The sequence below is a fragment of the Nicrophorus vespilloides genome, unplaced genomic scaffold (genome assembly GCF_001412225.1).
Source record: "Nicrophorus vespilloides isolate i.1.1-1 unplaced genomic scaffold, Nicve_v1.0, whole genome shotgun sequence".
Taxonomy (NCBI): domain Eukaryota; kingdom Metazoa; phylum Arthropoda; class Insecta; order Coleoptera; family Silphidae; genus Nicrophorus; species Nicrophorus vespilloides.
The window spans coordinates 393,185-408,392 of NW_017097589.1; the positions used below are offsets into that span (position 1 = coordinate 393,185).

The window sequence follows — 15,208 nt, forward strand, 5'->3', positions numbered from 1 at the left end:
GAATTGTGACACAATTTAATATAACAACAAAAATCTAGAAATAATTACTTTACAAATTAAATTATAAAATAGTTTTTCTAGTTAATACAGAAATTACATTAACGTTCCTAAATACAAATTAATGTGTTTTTGTATATTATGTAAGAGTAATGAAAAAAAATATCTGTTACATTTGAATTTTTCAATAATTATTCTGAAATGACAAGAATTGAGATTGAACTATCAAGATTGTTACCAGAAGAAAAAATAGATTAAAAAATGGAATGCATTTGCTTTGTTGGATTGTTTAATGTCTGCATTGAACCATAACGATTGTTTTGTAGTTTTCTTCTTTTCTTTGCGTATCTAAAGTCAAGTGAAGTGAACGATTGTAATAAAGACATTCTTAACATTTAGTCAATAATAATAAAAATCGTCATGGAAATGCAGGGATTAGAATGCCCTGTCAATTACAATTAATTTATTTAATACTAAAAATATTGTAAATTTTCTAATAATTTGACTTTCTATTAGAAACATTGTAAACTAGATAATAGACAATTTTTGTAGTTCGATTTATATTGTTATGCTTAGCAGGACAAAAGCGCGCAATAAAACAATCTCGTCAAAAACAAGAAACAAGAAGAAGTTCATTATTGACACTATTCTTATATTATAATTTAATTTTTCATGTGGTCTCTAAACTTAAATATTCGAATGTGTGTCTACTATTAATAATTATTAATTATGAGATCGTTACTTAACTATAGAACTACGTTTTATTGAAATTATTGTTTATTGATTGTTTGTTATTGTTTGATTAATTTAGGCGTGAAATTTCGATTAACATTCCATCGATTTTTTATTTGCTTTCATTGACACTTGGCTCAAATTTCCTGGTTTAGGAATGCAGGGTCAATGGGTTTACATTCCGCAAATCCAAAGGGATTAAACTAAATCGATGAAGTCCATACGCGACGTAGTTAAGTAAATGAGCTTCGATTTGGCCTTTTGGCAACCCGATCCGGGGTCAAGGGAGGCGTTAAATCATGATTTGTGTGGAACGCGCCTCCTCCTATCCTCTGGACCACCCAAAAATCCACAGACCAGACCTGATGTTCCCTGTCACCTCCTCAAAACATGGAAACTAATTATACAGCATTAATCTCGTACGCCCACCCAATCAATCCTTTTATTCCTTCCTGTTTTCTTTTTCTCATTCTCTACTTATTTTCGATGATTGCGAGTGATGTTGCTTCATTATCTGTTTCAGGATTGTCCTTCTGCGCGTGATTTCAGAACGGAACAATGCTCTGCCTTTAATAACAGGTTGTTCAAAGGGAAGAATTATGCCTGGGAACCCTATCTGAAAGGTAAATCAATCATTTATGAGTTCGGCCTTTTACCGAAACCCTAATTAATAGACGCCGTTTCCTTCTGTTCGTAATTATAATGCACAATCCGTCCCTCTATTAAAGGAATATAAAATAGATGTATTACAGTTAATAACATTCAAATTTACGCTAATTGAACTAATTCGATGTTAATTAGCATAGTTTTCGAGCGTGAAATGCGATGATTCGTTCCAATTTCGTGTGATAATTAAAAAATAATAAATTTAATTAAAAACGCACGAGGCAACAAAATTCCATCAAGTTCTACCAATTAATTAGATTCAAACTTTTCCTTTCGATAATTAGAATATAGCGCGACGAAGTTCTAGGCAACCCAACGTGCTTAGCTACTAGTACAAGTGTATAGAATACAATTAGAAATAGTCTTAGATTGGACATTTATCGGATTTCAATCATATCTTATAATATTTCAATTAATAATCATTGCTGTATTAATGCTTGATGAAAATAAGTTTATTTTGTTTTATTTTTCGCAACGAAAACTGAACTCGTGTAATTCTTGAACTCGTGAAAGAGAATGAACGTTCGGTGGAAAAAGTTGTAGATGGATCGTAAGAGTTTCGTAAGTTCTGGGTGATTTTTTTTCCTTTCTTCATTTTCTCTGCATTGAGAAAACCGCAGCAGCCCTTTTACCGAGATTACAGTCTGGAGTTCATCTTTTTACACTTTGAACGCTCCTTTATCGACCTACACTGACTTTAAGTTGTTATTTACAAGTGTATCATTCCTATCAAGGAAATAACTTTTTCGTTTCATTCAGAAGTATTCTATATAGATATATAGAGAGTTCTAAAGTTTCTTCATTTACTGTATGTCTTTAACTTAATGATATATTAGTTTTGGTTATCTTAAATCATGTTAGATTAGCTTATTGGTAGTTTAGGTTATGCTAGATCAGCGTTTCTCAACCTAAGGGTTAATACATATCGAAATGACAGCTGTCATCTTGTGTCAAACGAGGAACTGGTGAAATTCTCTTATCTGATTGGCTAGTTTATGCTAGAATACATTAAGGACAAGGTTGTGTTAGAATACCCTGAGTTATGAAATATAAACTAGGTTTGGATAAATTACTTAATTTACTAGATTAGGATTAATAAAATTAATATTGATTAGGAGAAGGAATTATAACTAAAAATTATTTAGTATTTGAATAAAATATGAGTCGAATAAGAATTATATTAACCTATAATAATATTTAAGTTTATGCTGTTGGTTTATGCAAAATATTTGCGCAAATTTAAGCGGTAAAACGGCGCGTTGTTTCGTAACGATTTCGGTGGAAAATTGTGTATGCAAATGTAAGCCGAAAGCTTAGCCTCCTCGTGCGGTGAAACGGAGATTTTCTCGAAGCGAAAAGTTTGCCTTAAACTTTGAATAATGAATGTGGATGCATATTAATTTACACAAGACGAATATAAAATGCTAATAGAAATAACGTACAGCAGAAAATTGTAGGTATTTACGTGCATTATTCTCATTAGCGAAGATGTTACCGCTTTCTTATTTATATATTGTTTGTTTTGTCTCTTGCATTTTCTGTATTTTTTTGTTTGTTCTTCCTTCAGATGAAATTTCATAATCTTGTAAAGTTACAAATGCCCGTCCACGTACACTGAAATTGAATGCCTCGGCACAAAGTCGCTGTGTTATTAAATCCTCAAAGTAGGAAGCAACAAACAACTCGGATGGGAATACAAAAGCGCCGACACGAAATGAAAGGTCTTCCTTATTTTATTCTTTTGCTGGAGAATTTAATATACGCATTTCAGTTTTCACACATGAAATACGATTGTTTGTCTTTGAGAGAAATTTATGATCGATGATTTTTTTTAAAAGTGTTTAGATTTATTTGAAATTATTATATATTAAATTATTGGTGGATACGCCGGGGTTTCTTGGTTTAATTTCAAATTTAATTGGTGGATTTGAAATGATTTTTTTATTTTGTGTCTTTGAAATCCAACTCTGAATTATTGATGAAATTAGTGTATATTTTACGTGTATAGCGACAATTACTTGACAAGTTACTTATCTTTGATGAGCAGTTCTGAAATGACGTACAAATTGTAGTTTACTTGCTAGTATATTATACTCTATACATGACAAGTAATCTACAAGTAACTTTGTTGTAGATGAGCAGTTCTGAATTGGCGTTTAAATTGTAATTTTCTTGTTAATAATTGATGAAATTAATGTATATTTTATACTAAATGTGACAAGTATTTAATAAGTCCCTTATCTGCGATGAACAACTCTGGATTGATTTTAAAATTGTAATTTACTTGCTTACAAGTAACTTTGTCTTATATGAGCAGCTCTAAATTGACGTTTAGATTATAACTATCATATTCAAGTAATCGATGAAGTTAATGTAAATTTTACTCTAAACGTGTCAAGTACTTATACAAGTGACTGTCCTTTGTTGAACTACTTTAAATTGACGTGTAAAATGTATTTTGTTTTTGATAGGAATCGATGAGTGCGCCCTGAACTGTTTGGCGGTCGGAGGTGGTTTCTACGCGACCCTGAACAGGACCGTCGAGGATGGAACATCCTGTTTCAAACCTACCACGTACAGCGGAAAAACCGCCCCCATCGGAACGAGGGGTGTCTGCGTGGATGGATCTTGCAAGGTAAGGAAGACTTCGATCCTGTTGCAATATTAATTCGGAAGTTCGGCGCGGCAAAACACGGAAAACGAATTAGCTCTGCGGCCTTATTTATCGATAGGTCCTTTAAAATGCACATAAATATCGAAGGAGGTGGTCGATCGATCCTTTCGACACAATTGTACACTGTATACTGCATTCTTCACCGATTAATTTTACATCATCCTGTCTCAACGTCGATTTATTCGTTTTGCGTCGTTCTCGGTTTGAAAAGTTTTAACAATTTCTGATTTTATATTATTGATTTAACATTTTCATGTTTCGTTCTGAAATAGTTTTAAATCTTGTATTTATTTAACAGATTAACAGATTACCAGATTATTATAATTCGTTCAATGTTCTGTAAAGCAATAAGAAAATGTTGCAATATTCTTTTATTGAAAGATATGTAAAAGAAAATCGGTTAAGAAATATTTGTGTTCATTTAGAATTGATTTGCTGTATAATAATTGTGTGCAGATAAATCGCTGGATGTTGTAAACGCGTTTTCTAGGGAAACCATTGAATATGTATTTGCAGTCACATAAAATATTGCAATTTGCAGAAGTTGCTGCATCTTATACCAAATCAATATATTACGTGTCTTGTTGCCAACGATACTTTTTTTTATATATATATAGTTTATTTCCTTTGTTAATATCATGGCGATGATGAAGTTCGAAGTGAATTTGTGATTCTGAAATTTCTATTTTTTCATTGAATGTAATTCTAATTTTTTACTTATTTACTTACATATGCAATTATTACACTTTGTACGTAATTGAAATATTTATACATACATGTATACGTTATTTTGGTAAAAGTACATAATAATGTACGTATTATCGAACATACGGTTTAGCAAATAAATTAGATCAAACTTGTGAAAAATACGATGGAATTGATGATTTACTGTATATTATGATTATTATATAAGGTCAAGGTATATATAATGTATGTATTAATGAAGATACTTAATACCAATTAAATGAGATTTAGATTTTTTATTTCATTATAATTCTAATTTTCTCATTAATTTAAGTTAATTAATACGTGTTAAAAAGTTTGCTTACATATACAATTATTATATTTTACACGTCACATGTTTTTTTATACATTTTAGAAATTAAATTAGATTTTGATTTTTTTTTAATTTTTACTTGATTATAAATCTAATTCTCTAATTAACTTAACTCATTTAATGTGTATTAAAAAGTTCAATTATTTACTTACATATACATATATTGCATTTTTTGTGAACAATTCTGATGTGATTTATCTGTGGATTTTAAAAATGAGTGAAATGTTGTAGTAATAGAAAAGAACACAAAAGATGATGATTTTAAAAGAAGAAGTTTTTTGTATTTATTTATATTTTTTTATTCTTTAGCGAAATATTTTTTAATTGATTATATATAATGTGAACTTTATAATTAAGATTTTTTGGAATGTGCGTTGGAATGTTGCTGTAATAGAGATATTTATTGATTTATTATGCTGAAAGTAGATTTATCATGTGAATGTGATGTGATGATTCTTTGTGTACGGCATTGGTGTGAATTAGGAATGGAGGAGGGCAATTTGCATAATGCGAGAGCTCCGTTCGTGGAAGTCCTCTCCGGGGATGCATGTACAAACATTTCACGTATTTATATTTGTCCATTCCGAATGGTAAATATTAAAATATTCAAATGAAAAATAATCCCCGCATCTCTCGCGCTCGCTTCCCGCTTCCAACTCTCGACTCTTGTATAATATTTACGATCAAAGAACCGGACGGACGATTGCATACAATGAGCAGCAGCGCTTTGCATGGATCCTTTCCAATGTGGAAGAAGGTGGGCGGATTGCGTAACGCGCTAACTAGATTGCTCCTATTGTCCAGTCTGCAAAGCCAGACGTCGTAGAATGCTGCAATCGATTCAAACTTATTCACATTATTTTACTTTTAACCTTTTATTAGGTAAACCACACATTACAGAATTTATTGAAATCAAATTTACGTTGATAATAAATACAATTCATTGAAATAGTTTTTTTGACTGAAAAAGAATAAAAATGATAAACAATAATTGCAAACTTAATCAGTTATATAAGGAACTATATTCTATTGCACTTTTGTCTCTTTTTTTGTTTGTTTTGTATATGAAGGCTGAAAGAGGCGAAAGAGGAACTATATAATGAAATTGAGAAAACTCGTTTTCCTCGGATTTTTTTCATTTTATTTTAGAAGTCAAAGAAATTTGATTTTCCTTATATACACTAAATATATGATTTATTGAAATTACATTTACGTTGATAACTTTACGTTTTTTTTGACTGAAAACAGAATAAAAATGATAAACAATAATTGCAAACTTAATCAGTTATTTTTTTGTTTGTTTTGTATATGAAGGCTGAAAGAGGCGAAAGAGGAACTATATAAGGAAATTGAGAAAACTCGTTTTCCTCAGCTTTTTTTCATTTTATTTTCATTTTAGAAGTCAAAGAAATTTGATTTTCTTTTATATACACTAAATATATGATTTATTGAAATTACATTTACGTTGATAACTTTACGTTTTTTTTGACTGAAAATATAATAAAAATGATAAATAATAATTGCAAAATTAATCAACTAAAATATATAAAATTGTTATAATTCAAAACAGTATTGAAAAACGAAATTGCGAAAACTAGTTTTCCACTTGTCACGACGAAGAGTAATGCTTTTTTCAATTTCGAAACTAAAGGAATTGCATTTTCCAAGAGCTGACATGTTCGAGTAAACAAAGTCCAATTAATCATGCATTTTTCAACTATTACCGCTGTTCGCAAGTAACGCTCGTTATATCCGTTCGATCTAGCGCAGTCGTTTGCATACGAATGCTCCGGGTAGATTAAAAACCGATTGCCTCGAAAAAATAAACTTTGTAAACTGCAGAAACTTTCGCTGAACGAAGTTTGCAAGAGTTATTCCTGTTTTAGTGATACTCTTATTACAAATTTTCTTTATAGTTATAGTAATGTATTTTTATACATTGCTTTGATTTCATCGCTGTAATTCCCGTTCAAATTTGAACAAATTGAAAAATTAACACACGAAAAAGCAATTTCAGTGAATTTCTTGGAAACTATAATAGATTGAATGGATTGATGCATATGAAAGCTGGATGTTTGGGGAATGTAGCAAGTATTCATAGATTGCTGTTTCATTACGATGAAATTTGCGTTCAAAAGTGAAAAACGTCGGAAAAATCAGTGTTTTCACATTTTATTGTTTTAGCTAATAAATAATATAAAATTGGAAAAAAAAAATTGTTTCGAATGGATATTTCACTGTAAATGATAATAATTTTGGTCATCGTATATAATAACGTACGTATAATTGAACATACCTTTTTAGCAATTAAATGAGATAAAAATCATGTACGTATTATTGAACTACATTGAAGGAAGGAAGTAGAAGACAACTAAATGTATCATAAATTAGGAAATGTCTATCTATAAGAGATGTTTCTAAATTGAGATTTCACTATATATTTTTGGAGTTCTTCATCGACGGATCGGATGTACGCTTAAATCTTGTATAAATTATAAAGGAATCCCACGCGATATTTCCATAATTAATTGGTTTTTACGTTCGTAATCCGCGATGAAAAACGACCGAATAAAATCGGTTATTTTATTGCGTTTCTCGATTCAATACAAATATACTGTTAACAATATATATCTGCATACATAAACATCATATCGTATATATTTACAGTTATAATTACAATAATAATTATAAGTGAAGTTTAAATTAATTATGTTTTTGTATAATTGATGATAAATTATATGGTGCATGTTTTATTGTGTTTGATTGATATTGTGAAGTCATCTGTGGTAAAATGTGGGAGGAAATGGTTAATTAATAATTAGAGTCGGGAATTATGGAATTGTATGGGGATGTAATGTGTGAAAATTTGTTTCTTATTTTTTTTAACAATTTTTGTTTTTTTTTTTGGTTGGGTTGATTTAATAAAATATTAGGACATTGGTATTAATCGGTGGGTCTGCACATAATGGACCATTTCGTTGCGGTCTGACGGTTCCATAATGACTGGATGATGAGGAATTTTGGTGACGCGCCGAAATTAAGTGGTTCTCAGATTGAAACACATGGTTGTTACACTTTCATACACGAACAATGAAGAAGAAAATATGTTGAATAATGGTAGAATGATTATTGAGTTCCGAGTGATTTGGAGGAGCAACGGTGTCATTTTGACCCCAGTTTGGTATGATTGGGTATACATGAAAAGTTGGAACATTTAGTGTTAATATGAATTTCTATTACGAAGCATATAGACTTAATAACCATATAATTTTAACATTAAATTGTATAGAGCGAAGAAAAAAACAGTAAAACAATATAGGTTAAAGTGTAAATAATTATCTTCTTTTAAGCAATATTCTTATTATTTAATTGAATGTTTAATAACGACATAATCACTAATAATTTATTTATTAAATTACCATATAATTATTATTTATCAATAATTTGCAATATAGAGGTTATTATACGAGTATTGGCAAATCCATAATTTCATTATAAATACAAAACAAGGAAATAAATTGAAAAATCCAATAATTTTAACTGCTGATGTATACAAATAAACGGCAGAAATGAAGATATGCTACTTCTTAACAACGTTTCATTTAGAAGGAATATCGATAATTAAATTTGGGATTAGGATGTTATTTCTTGCAGTTGATGATGATGGTATAAAAGTAAGTGTTGAAAAAAAAAACGCTGAGACTCACACGAAGGAAGGAAGGATAATGCAATGCAGGCAACAAGATGATATTTATGTGTGGAAAACTGGTTATGGTAAACGCGGTATTTGCGTTCGTTAATGCGTCCAATAAATATGGTAAACAATATGGGCATCTATCATAAATACGGGCGAACGCGTGTTTCAGTTTATAATTGAATATTTTGAAACAATGCGCTTTTGCAAACAACAACAACAACAACGGCAAGGTCTTTTCATTAGATTTATGAAGCCCGAAGTGCGGATCCAAGTGGGAACCGGACCGTGCAGAATGCTGTACCATCATCATCATCTTCATCATTATCGACGCGAAATCTGCACGAGTTTCCCCGCTCTAATTTGAATTCATCCCATCGTCACGACCGAAGAGATACCAGATATCCGGATCCAGCGGTCACGAAGAAACTCTGTTTTCTGTTGTAGAAACAGTTACGCATCTGCCGGATGAAAACGTACGTCTTTACGACATCCCAGTAACCAGAGGGGCATAATTGACTTTATGACAAAAATTCGACTAAGTATGGCTTCTCAGTCTATTAAACAAAATAAAGAATTTGTCATATAATTGGTAAACATTTGAGATGAATACACCTATTTTAATCCAATAGAATCAGGGGTACTACAAGGAACTGTTCTAGTTTTATCTTCTATACACGACAGACATTCGTAAAACTAGCAATACCAACGTACGTATTTCCGTCATCCTAATAACCAGAAGGTGTTAATATCAAATACAAGATTTTCATCAATTAATTGATTATATCGCAAGAATTCGACTAAGTATGGTCTACTATAGAAAATAGGATTTCTGTTTTATCTTCTTTACTTGGCAGACATTCCTAAAATGAGCAATACTAATTGCCGATACATTCGATGCTGATGCAGCAATCTTGGCATTAGATAAGAAATCAGTGGTATCATCTGAATATCTGCAGGAAAATTTAAACAAACTCAAGGAATGCAGAATATTGGTTAATAAAATAAAATCTGTATATATCATTCATACTAAGGAAAGAGGCCTTCCAACTAAAATCTGTTCAAATCAATGAGAGTCAAATATTTAGGTAAATATACATCTCCATAGAAGGCTTACTACTCATGGAGTAGATCACATTCAGGCTAATAAAGTTTAGAAATTTCTAGTTATTAAGGATAATAAATTACTAATGTACAAGGTAATATGATACTAGTATGGACGTATTGTGGGGTGCAGCTAACAAATTGAATATACGAATTATCCAAAAGTTTCACTCAAAATGCCCAAGGTAGTTCATTGGGAATAGACAAATATATGAATATCTCCATATAGATATGGTTGAGAATACAATAACAATGTTTAGTATCAGATACTAAGTTGGTCTGGAATCACATACGAATGTTCTAGCTATTAACCTGTTTGATAACAGCATAATAACAAACAGACCTTAAGCTCTTTGATTTAGTGTATGAAGCTCAAGGAATGCACTAAAAGATATTTTTATTAATTCTTCAGTAAGTTTACGTTATGCAATGCGCACATCCCTTTTCTATTACTAAGAACGATAACGCGTATATATTCGTCATAATCATTAGATACACCAAGTATATTCATGATGTGAATATATTCGTCATAAACGTCACACAATAGAAGAGACCATGACGAATATATACGACATAACCACTTAGGGTGTTAAGAGTTATAAACCCCTAGGTTTAGTATATAGATTTAAGTAAATCATAATAATGGTATACATTCCATTTAATGTCACACGCGATCTAATTCTCTTATAGTTCACATTGTAAATAAAGTTGCTACTCGAATCTTAAAATAATTAAATGGTGGTGAATTTAAGGATTAGGCGATGTAATCCGCAAAAAAATGATCGATTGACTGCAGCGCCTCTGGTGATTGGGATCGTTAAGCTTTCGAGTCCCGAGACTTTCGAATAACGCGCAATACTTAATAAATATCACGAGGATTTAATAATAGACTTCAAGAGACAGGAATTAAAATTGCGAATATGTCAGATACGATATGCATATCTGCGCAGCCCGAGGCACCATTGAATTTAACAAAAATATAGAAGAAGAAAAAAGAAGTTTATTGTCTAAGATTTCATCTGGAGCTGAAAACAACTTTAGAAAGGATTTCCTTCTTCGGCATCGAAAACGTCGATGAAATTAAAAAAAAAGCAACGATTATTTTAGTAACGTCGGGTATTGCGGATTAGCATAACCATCGTTGGTTTTAATAATTTGTTTTGTCCTGACTTCCATATAAATATATGGTCCATATTTATGCGGTAAATTGCTTCCTTATTCGCTCGAAGGTCTCAACAGAAACTGTTACATTTATATATTTCTTCTATTATATTTTTTTTTGTTATATTTGTACAAGCAATTTTCCTAATTATTTTTAAGTGCGCTTGAAATTGTGCTCGAGTTCCATCAATTATACGTTTCCAGTTTTAATCGAAATTAAAAAAAAAACATGTTTGTTCCTGGTTTGAGGATTGTCACGGCTTCGTAATGTGGAAAATTGTGGGTGATAACTGTTGCGCCTTCGTCAAAACGGATGACTTATCCAATTATTTTAACTGAACGGATTTCAAACTATTTCCCCGCGGCTACCTTTGACCTAGAATACGGTGCATCGTTTACCAACCACAAAAAAAAGCAAGGAGAAACGTTTTATTATATACTTTTTCATTTTATTTTACATAACTGTTACGTTTACAGGATATATCAATCAAGTGCTGCAGCAAATGTAATAGATACACTTAATAAATTGTGTTTTTTTTATCATCATATCTTAATATCTAATTAAAACCAGAATTTGATTAAAATCGTTCATTTTATGACGCTATTATATAATAAGTTGTATTTATGTATGAATCGAATTTCTCATTGTAATTCCTAAGGTAACACGATTCCAAGAGAAAGCTCTTTCGGGAAATCGAAGAAAATTAATGGAAGAAAATCTAGGTTAATAAAAATCCACAGATAGTTTTAACATGATCTTACTTTGTAATCTTTATTTTAAGTCAGTAATATAGAAAAAATGTTTTATATTAAAGATAATCCATTCAAAATATATAAAATTACTCTATTGGTATTTATGCGAGATTAGTGTATTATTGCGTTCAAACTGCTCTATATGTATTTATATGAAATCTGTGGGTATTATGTAATTCGCGTCCAAACTTCAAGTAAAGAAATTTACATTGTTGTAATCATCTCAAGATTCAATAGGTCTACCATCAAATATTAACACTTGTTGCAAAGATGAATTATCAATAAACAAAATGATTTTATTGGTATTTATGTGAGATTAGTGTTTTTTTTGTAATTTGCATCCAAACTTCAGGTGATGAAATTTCACATTTTTGTAAATATCTTAAGATTAAATAGGACTATCATCAAATGTTAACACTTGTTGCATAGATAAATAATCAATAAACAAAATGATTGTATTGGTATTTATGTGAGATTAGTGGTTTTTTGTAATTTGCATTCAAACTTCAGGTGATGAAATTTTACATTTTTGTAAATATCTTAAGATTGAATAGGACTATCATCAAATGTTAACACATATTGCATAGATGAATAATCAATAAACAAAATGATTCTATTGGTATATATGTGAGGTCAGTGGTTTTTATGTAATTTTCGTACAAACCTCAAGTAATAAAATTTTACATTTTTTAATCATCTCAAAATTGAATAGGACTATCATCAAAAGTTAACACTTCTTGCATAGATAAATAATCAATAAAAAAATAATTCTATTGGTATTTATGTTAGATTAGTAGTTTTTTGTAATTTGCGTTCAAAACTCTTTTAATAAAATTTTACATTTTTGTAATCATCTCAAGATTGAATAGGACTATCATCAAATGTTAACACTTTTTGCATAGATGAATAATCAATAAACAAAATGATTCTATTGGTATTTATGTGAGATTAGTGGTTTTTTTGTAATTTGCATCCAAACTTCAGGTGATGAAATTTTACATTTTTGTAAATATCTTAAGATTGAATGGACTATCATCAAATGTTAACACTTGTTGCAAAGATAAATAATCAATAAATAAAACTGCTCTATAGGTATTTATGTAAGATTAGTGGTTTTTTGTAATTTGCATCCAAACTTCAAGTGATGAAATTTCACATTTTTGTAAATATCTTAAGATTGAATAGGACTATCATCAAATGTTAACACTTATTACATAGATAAATAATCAATAAACAAAATGATTGTATTGGTATTTATGTGAGATTAGTGTTTCTTTTTGTAATTTGCGTCCAAACTTCAAATGATGAAATTTTACATTTTTGAAAATATCTTAAGATTGAATAGGACTATCAACAAAATGATTCTATGGGTATATATGTGAGATCAGTGTTTTTTATGTAATTTTCGTACAAACCTCAAGTAATAAAATTTTACATTTTTTTTAATCATCTCAAAATTGAATAGGACTATCATCAAATAAGACCACATGTTGCAAAGCTCAATAATCAGTGAATAAAGTGACGCTATTGGCATTTATATCAGATCAGTAGTTTTTATGTAATTTACGTTTGCAATTTAATTTATTCACATCGCCAATTGAATGCGTTCCATGTGAAAGATATAAACATTACACATTTTAATTGACGTATAACATGTCTTTTTATGCGGATCGTCTGTGTATGTTTATGCATCATTATAGGATTTCAATACAGAAGGAACGCGTTAATGCGATCTAACTTGGCGTTTCTCTTCGGAAGATTTGCGGCAGATAAAGCGTCCAGTTCACCCACGCATTGCGAATAATCTGATTTAAATTGCGCGAATTACCATACGAGTGATATACGATACCAGCGATGGTAATCCGATCACCATACCATAATAACCACCGACTACTCTCCAAGTCCATTCAACTTGCTTTCACGATGTCTCAATTTTAACCACATCAACAAAGAATTCTTTTTTCGGTCCTTCCACATCCCAGCCACGCACAGCATTTAAATTTGCATCGAATTATTTCATAAATCATTATTAAAAATATTCACAATACAAACACTGTTTATTTATTTTCTATCATCCATAGTTATTGTAAATAGCAACACTATTTACCAATTAAATTCATTTTTGTTGAAGCACTATTTTATGCATTTGCAGTCTGGACGTTTTCATATTTTGTTACATGCACGTTTTTATTTCTACCTGTAAATATTGTATGTTTTTTAGTTTGTTAAAACACGTATTGTTTTTTTTTTCATGAAAATTTTCGGGTGAAATTGGAGCGCATTTGAAAATAGCAAAAACAATTTTTTGATTAAAAATATCAAAGTTTACAAACTGTTTGATTTTTTTTTTCCAAAATTATAATTAAATAAATTAGTTATAAATATGTAAAAAGGATTTTTTTATTTACTTTATTTTCAAAATATTTAGCCTGAAAAAATTAGTGTAATTAAATACACCTAAATTTATGTAGAATTATTTTCGGTTAAAACGCGGATATATTCTTCCAACCTGTATGCATGGCTTTTGTGGAGACGAATCTTAGATCTTAACGACACGCCACTAGTCTTTTACCCTCATGTTTTTGATAAACTTGACATTATTTCTGTAGAATTTACAAAACATGCCACTACATAATGTTCAGATTCTGACACGTTAAATACTTACACGTCAAATTGTTCCGTCCTCATAGAGTTGATGATGAAAATATGCATATTAAAGATAAAATTATGTTATTTCATTCAATGAGACAATTGTATCATCTTGTATCATTTTTTAAAGCACGATATAACAAGAAACTTTCTATTGGAAGTTTCATACTTTATTCCCTGTTATGTCAAGCGATATGCAAATAGTTCGCGAACTCTGCGATAAACCAATGTTGAGAGTTCTCCTCTTTATTTTTTTATTTGCCATAGTTCACCGCTTTAAATCAATTTACCGGAACGTCGAAAAAGTTTGATAAGGAAGAGAAACAAAAAAAATGCACGAAAATTTATATCATCCCCTGCGACAGATAAATATGTGGAATTCGACTGTTGGGTTCGGAAAATCGCTTCATTTTAAACTTTAAAATTGAATTCTGCTGAATATGAGTATATTTTTCTTTTTGTTGGAATAATATTTGATTGTGATTGTAATTGAATTGTAATTAGGATTCAATTGAAATTTGATGTTTTATTTCAATTTTGTATGAGGAACCACAAGGTAGTACTAGGTCTTATTTAAAAAAAAATCTACTCCATTTCTGTAATCCTGATTTGTATTCTTTATAATAAATATTAAAAAACTAAAGGGATTTGAATCTGGTTTAAGAATATAAGGTCGTAAAAACTGTGAATAAAGGGTATAAAAAGGATTTTTATTGCCTGG

General features: G+C 30.1%; 1 protein-coding gene across 1 annotated transcript in view; it reads left to right on the forward strand.

The window, feature by feature from the left end:
• LOC108560481 (thrombospondin type-1 domain-containing protein 4-like) overlaps window positions 1-15,208 on the forward strand; it is a 143,706-nt gene that overhangs the window by 57,147 nt on the left and 71,351 nt on the right. Inside the window, exons 5-6 of the mRNA XM_017918045.1 lie at window positions 1,253-1,352; window positions 3,867-4,030. Coding sequence (XP_017773534.1) covers window positions 1,253-1,352; window positions 3,867-4,030 — 264 coding nt within the window. The remainder of the gene's footprint in view (window positions 1-1,252; window positions 1,353-3,866; window positions 4,031-15,208) is intronic.